Source organism: Cynoglossus semilaevis, unplaced genomic scaffold, assembly GCF_000523025.1.
Source record: "Cynoglossus semilaevis isolate Cse_v1.0 unplaced genomic scaffold, Cse_v1.0 scaffold1397, whole genome shotgun sequence".
Lineage (NCBI taxonomy): Eukaryota > Metazoa > Chordata > Actinopteri > Pleuronectiformes > Cynoglossidae > Cynoglossus > Cynoglossus semilaevis.
In genome coordinates, this window is record NW_007585156.1 from 25,974 (window position 1) to 33,181 (window position 7,208).

Consider the following 7,208-nt stretch of genomic DNA (forward strand, 5'->3'; position numbering starts at 1 on the left):
CCGGGTTCGGGAGTCGGGTCTGGAAGAAGACGCTGGAGGTTAGCTGGAGGTTAGCTAAGGTTAGCTGGAGGTTAGCTGAGGTTAGCTGAGGGTTAGCTGGGGGTTAGCTGGGGGTTAGCTGGGATTAGCTGAGGTTATCTGACGTTAGCCGGGGTTAGCTGGGGTTAGCTGAGGTTAGCCAGGGTTAGTCAAGGTTAGCCGGGGCTAGCCGAGATTAGCCGGCGTTAACACTGATTAGCTGAGTTCAGACCGGGTTAGCCAAGGTTAGGCAGGGGTTAGCCAAGGTTAGCCGGGGTTAGCCAAGGTTAGCTGCGGTTAGCCAAGGTTAGCTGAGGTTAGCTGGGGGTTAATCAAGGTTAGGTGCGGTTAGCCAAACTTAGCCAAGGTTAGCAGAGATTAGCTGGGGTTAGCCAAGGTTAGCTGCGGTTAGTTGGAGTTAGCCAGGGTTAGCCGAAGGTTAGGCAAGGTTAGCTGCAGTTAGCCTGGGTTAGCCAGGATTAGCCAAGGTTAGCCGTGTTTAGCTGAGCTTAGCCAGGGTTAGCCGAGGTTAGCCAGGGTTAACCAAACTTAGCCAAGGTTAGCGAGATTAGCTGGAGTTAGCCAAGGTTAGCCGGGGTTAGCCAAGGCTAGATGAGGTTAGCCAGGGTTAGCCAGGGTTAGACGTGGTTAGCTGAGGTTAGCCAAGGTTAGCTGCTGTTACCTGGGGTTAGCCGGGATTAGCCAAGGTTAGCCAGGGTTAGCTAAGGCTAGATGAGGTTAGCCAGGGTTAGCCAGGGTTAGACGTGGTTAGCTGAGGTTAGCCAAGGTTAGCTGCTGTTACCTGGGGTTAGCCGGGATTAGCCAAGGTTAGCCAGGGTTAGCTAAGGCTAGATGAGGTTAGCCAGGGTTAGCCAGGGTTAGACGTGGTTAGCTGAGGTTAGCCAAGGTTAGCTGCTGTTACCTGGGGTTAGCCGGGATTAGCCAAGGTTAGCCAGGGTTAGCTAAGGCTAGATGAGGTTAGCCAGGGTTAGCCAGGGTTAGACGTGGTTAGCTGAGGTTAGCCAAGGTTAGCTGCTGTTACCTGGGGTTAGCCGGGATTAGCCAAGGTTAGCCAGGGTTAGCTAAGGCTAGATGAGGTTAGCCAGGGTTAGCCAGGGTTAGACGTGGTTAGCTGAGGTTAGCCAAGGTTAGCTGCTGTTACCTGGGGTTAGCCGGGATTAGCCAAGGTTAGCCAGGGTTAGCTAAGGCTAGATGAGGTTAGCCAGGGTTAGCCAGGGTTAGACGTGGTTAGCTGAGGTTAGCCAAGGTTAGCTGCTGTTACCTGGGGTTAGCCGGGATTAGCCAAGGTTAGCCAGGGTTAGCTAAGGCTAGATGAGGTTAGCCAGGGTTAGCCAGGGTTAGACGTGGTTAGCTGAGGTTAGATGGGGGTTAGCTGAGGTTAGCTTAGGTTAACTGGGGGTTAGCTGAGGTTAGCTGAGGGTTAGGTGAGGTTAGCTGAGGGTTAGCTGAGGTTAGCTGAGGTTAGCTGAGGGTTAGCTGAGGTTAGCTGAGGGTTAGCTGAGGTTAGCTGAGGTTAGATGAGGTTAGATGGGGGTTAGCTGAGGGTTAGCTGGATGAGGATTAGCTGAGGTTAGCTGAGGTTAGCTGAGGGTTAGCTGAGGTTAGCTGAGGGTTAGCCGAGGCTAGCTGAGGTTAGCCCGGGTTAGCCAAGGCTAGCTGAGGTTAGCCAGGGTTAGCCGAGGTTAGCCAAGGTTAGCTGGGGTTAGCCAAACTTAGCCAAGGTTAGCCGAGATTAGCTTGGGTTGGCCAAGGTTAACTGCGGTTAGCTGGAGTTAGCCAAGGCTAGATGAGGTTAGCCAGGGTTAGCCCAGGCCAGCGGAGGTTAGCCGGGATTCGCCCAGGTTAGGCTGATAACACAGTAGAACACCCACTCCGTACCTTCTCCTCCTGGATTCTGTCGTCGACGCTGCGGGACGCCGTCTCGTGGGCGCGGTGATTACCCTGGGTTAGCTAAGGTTAGCCGAGGTTTGCCAGGGTTAGCCAAGGTTAGCCGGGGTTAGCCGAGGTTAGCCGAGGCTATCCGAGGGTAGCTGGGGGTTAGCCGAGGTTAGCCGAGGCTAGCCGAGGCTAGCTGAGGCTAGCTGAGGGTAGCCGAGGTTAGCCGAGGCTAGCCGAGGCTAGCTGAGGGTAGCCGAGGTTAGCCGAGGTTAGCCGAGGCTATCCGAGGGTAGCTGGGGGTTAGCCGAGGCTAGCCGAGGCTAGCTGAGGCTAGCTGAGGGTAGCCGAGGTTAGCCGAGGTTAGCCGAGGTTAGCCGAGGTTAGCAGAGGCTAGCTGATAACACAGTAGAACACCCACTCCGTACCTTCTCCTCCTGGATTCTGTCGTCGACGCTGCGGGACGCCGTCTCGTGGGCGCGGAACAGACTGACCGTACTGGTCTGGTCCAGGTCCAGGGCGTTTCCCGCCTCGTCTCTCACCACCAGGTCCAGACCCAGGATCCTGAGCAGAGGAGCAAGAACCAGAGGAGGTTTGACCAGAGGAGGACCACCTTTGACCTTTGACCTCTGACCCAGCCGAAGGTCACGTGACCCCCACCTGTTCCCACAGTCAACTGACTGCTTCGCTGACCGACTGTTCAGTTACCGACTGTTTCATAGACTGACTGAATGTTTCACTGACCGACTGCTTCGCTGACCGACTGTTCGGTTACCGACTGTTTCATTGACTGACTGTTTCACTGACCGACTGTTCAGTTACCGACTGTTCAGTTACCGACTGTTCAGTTACCGACTGCTTCACTGACTAACTGACTGTTTCACTGACCGACTGCTTCACTGACTGACTGTTTCACTGACTGAATGTTTCACTGACCGACTGTTTCACTGACTGACTGTTTCATTAACTGAATGTTTCACTGACTGACTGTTCAGTTACCGACTGTTTCACTGACTGACTGTTTTATTAACTGTCTAACTGTTTCACTGACTGACTGTTCAGTTACTGAATGTTCAATTACCGACTGTTTCATTAACTGAATGTTTCACTGACCTACTGTTCAGTTACCGACTGTTTCATTGACTGACTGTTTTATTAACTGAATGTTTCAATGACCTACTGTTCAGTTAACGACTGTTTCACTGACCGACTGTTCAGTTACCGACTGTTTCATTAACTGACTGACTGTTTCACTGACCAACTGTTCAGTTACCGACTGTTCAGTTACCGACTGTTTCATTAACTGAATGTTTCACTGACCTACTGTTCAGTTACCGACTGTTTCATTGACTAACTGACTGTTTCATTGACTGAATGCTTCGCTGACCGACTGTTCAGTTACTGACTATTTCATTGACTGACTGACTGTTTCACTGACCGACTGTTTCATTAAATGAATGTTTCACTGACCGACTGTTCAGTTACCGACTGCTTCGCTGACTAACTGACTGCATCACTGACTGACTGTTCAGTTGCCGACTGTTTCATTGACTGACTGACTGCTTCGCTGAGCGACTGTTCAGTTACTGACTGTTTCATTGACCTACTGTTTCATTAACTAACTGTTTCTCTGACCAACTGTTTCACTGACCGACCGTTCAGTTACCGACTGTTCAGTTACCGACTGCTTCGCTGACTAACTGACTGCATCACTGATTGACTGTTCAGTTACTGACTGTTTCATTGACTGACTAACTGTTTCACTAACCGACTGTTTCTTTAACTGAATGTTTCACTTACCGACTGCTTCACTGACTAACTGACTGTTTCACTGATAGACTGTTTCACTGACCGACTGTTCAGTTACTGACTGTTTCATCAACTGAATGTTTCACTGACCGACTGTTCAGTTACCGACTGTTCAGTTACCGACTGCTTCACTGACTAACTGACTGTTTCACTGACCGACTGCTTCACTGACTGACTGTTTCACTGACTGAATGTTTCACTGACCGACATGTTCAATTACCGACTGTTTCATTAACTGAATGTTTCACTGACTGACTGCTCAGTTACTGAATGTTCAATTACTGACTGCGTCATTAACTGCATGTTTCAATGACCTACTGTTCAGTTACCGACTGCTTCACTGACCAACTGTTTCACTGACTGACTGTTTTATTAACTGACTGACTGTTCAGTTAACGACTGTTTCATTGACTTACTGTTCAGTTATCGACTGCTTCACTGACCAACTGTTCAGTTACCGACTGTTTCATTAACTGACAGACTGCTTCGGTGGCCGACTGTTCAGTTACCGACTGCTTCACTGACCGACTGTTCAGTTACCGACCGTTTCATTAACAGATTGACTGACGTTTTCTTTGACCGACTGTTTCATTGACTGACTGTCTCATTAACCGACCGCTTCACTGACCAACTGTTTCACTGACTGACTGCTTCACCGACCGACTGCTTCAGCGACCGACTGTTTCACTGATGACTGACTGCTTCACCGACCGACAATTTCATTTACTGACCGACTGTCTCATTAACTGACTGTTTCTCTGACCGACTGTTTCACTGAATGGCTGTTTGACTAACCGCTTCACTGACCGACCGCTTCAATGACTGACTGCTTCTCCGATCGACTGTTTCACTGACCTACTGTTCAGTTACCGACCATTTCATTAACTGACCGACTGTCTAATTAACTGACTGTTTCTCTGACCGACTGTTTAGTTAGTGACCGTTTCATTAACTGGCTGACTGACTTTTTGTCTGACAGACTGCTTCACCGACCAACTGTCTCATTAACTGACTGACTGATTCACCAACCGACTGCTTCTCCGACCGACTGTTCAGTTACTGACCGTTTCATTAACTGACCGACTGTTTCACTGACCGACTGTTTCACTGACCGGCTGTTTCATTAACCGACCGACTGTTTCACTGACCGATTGCTTCACTGACTGACTGCTTCTCTGACCGACTGTTTAACCAACCTAATGTTCAGTTACCGACCATTTCATTAACAGACTAACCGACTGCTTCACCGACCGACTGTCTCATTAACTGACTGTTTCTCTGACCGACTGCTTCTCCGACCGACCGCTTCACTGACTGACTGTTTCACTGATCGACTGTTTCACTGACTTACTGTCTCATTAACCGGCTGTTTCTGTGACTGACTGTTTTTGTGACCGACTGCTTCAGCGACCGACTGTTTCTGTGACCGACTGTTTCTATGACCGACTGCTTCACCGTCTGACCATTTCATTGACTGACCGTTTCTCTGACCGACTGTTTCACTGAGTGCTTGTTTGACTGACTGCTTCACTGACTGACTGTTTCACTGACTTACTCTCTCATTAACCGACTGTTTCTGTGACTGACTGTTTCTCCGACCGACGATTTCATTAACTGACCGACTGCCTCATTAACCGACCGCTTCACTGACTGACTGTTTCACTGACTTACTGTCTCATTAACCGACTTTTTCTGTGACTGACTGTTTCTCCGACCGACGATTTCATTAACTGACCGACTGCCTCATTAACCGACCGCTTCACTGACTGACTGTTTCACTGACTTACTGTCTCATTAACCGACTTTTTCTGTGACTGACTGTTTCTCCGACCGACGCTTCACCGACCGACGATTTCATTAACTGACCGACTGTTTCACTGACCGACTGTTTCTCTGACCGACTGCTTCACTGATCAACTGTTTCACTAACTGACTCCTTCACTGACTGACTGTTTCTCTGACCGACTGCTTCACCGACCGACGATTTCATTAACTGACCGACTGTTTCACTGACCGACTGTTTCTCTGACCGACTGCTTCACTGATCAACTGTTTCACTAACTGACTCCTTCACTGACTGACTGTTTCTCTGACCGACTGCTTCACCGACCGACTTTGACTGACTGACTGCTTCACCGACCGCTTCATTAACTGACCACTTCACTGACTGACTGTTTCACTGACCGACTGTTTCACTGACTTACTGTCTCATTAACCGACTGTTTCAGTGACTGGCTGCTTCACCGACCGACTGTTTCACTGATGACCGACTGCTTCACCGACCGACTGTTTCTCCGACCGACTGCTTCACCGTCCGACCATTTCACTGACTGACTGTTTCACTGACTGACTGTTTCACTGACTTACTGTCTCATTAACCGACTGTTTCAGTGACTGACTGTTTCTCCGACCGACCGCTTCACTGACCGACTGCTTCACCGTCCGACTGTTTCACTGACTGACTGTTTCACTGACTTACTGTCTCATTAACCGACTGCTTCACTGACCGACTGTTTCACTGACTTACTCTCATTAACCGACTGTTTCAGTGACTGGCTGCTTCACCGACCGACTGTTTCACTGATGACCGACTGCTTCACTGACTGACTGTTTCACTGACCGACTGTTTCACTGACTTACTCTCATTAACCGACTGTTTCTGTGACTGACTGTTTCTCTGACCGACTGCTTCACCGACCGACTGCTTCACTGACTGACTGTTTCACTGACCGACTGTTTCACTGACTTACTCTCATTAACCGACTGTTTCTGTGACTGACTGTTTCTCTGACCGACTGCTTCACCGACCGACTGTTTCTCCGACCGACTGCTTCACCGTCCGACCATTTCACTGACTGACTGTTTCACTGACTTACTGTCTCATTAACCGACTGCTTCACTGACCGACTGTTTCACTGACTTACTCTCTCATTAACCGACTGTTTCTGTGACTGACTGCTTCTCCGACCGACCGCTTCATTAACTGACCGACTGTCTCCTCTTCTCCGACCCCCTGACCCCCGACCCCCGACCTCTGACCCACCTGTTGCCGTAGTCGACCTTGGCGGTGACCTTCTTCTTCAGCTCCACCAGGTCGTCCTTGGGCAGCGTTCCCGACACGATCTGGGAGCGATACTCCATCAGGCTGTACGCCATCTGCTGGACGCTCCTGAACAGGCTGCTCCTGTTGGACTGACACACAAACAAACAAACAAACAAATAAACAAGGGCAGGTGGCGACGACGCGGTGGTGAAGCGGCGGCCGGCGGCGCAGACCTACCACGAAGAGTTTGTGCCAAATCTGGGCCCATTCTCTCAGAGTCGCCGAGAGTTCATGAACCAGAGGGAGATCAGCTGGAACGACGACTTCCTGTTGGCTAAGAAGAAGAAGAAGAAGAGGAAGAGGAAGATGAAGAAGAGGAAGAAGAAGAAGAGGAAGAGGAAGAAGAAGAAGGAGAGGAAGAAGAAGAAGAAGAAGAAGAAGA

The 7,208-nt window shown here is 49.9% G+C and overlaps 1 protein-coding gene across 1 annotated transcript in view; it reads right to left on the reverse strand.

The window, feature by feature from the left end:
• LOC103398918 (dedicator of cytokinesis protein 5-like) overlaps positions 1–7,208 on the reverse strand; it is a 40,995-nt gene that overhangs the window by 25,671 nt on the left and 8,116 nt on the right. The window contains exons 4-6 of the mRNA XM_025053882.1: positions 7,004–7,100; positions 6,767–6,915; positions 2,343–2,478 (exon numbers count right to left, since the gene is read on the reverse strand). Coding sequence (XP_024909650.1) covers positions 2,343–2,478; positions 6,767–6,915; positions 7,004–7,100 — 382 coding nt within the window. The remainder of the gene's footprint in view (positions 1–2,342; positions 2,479–6,766; positions 6,916–7,003; positions 7,101–7,208) is intronic.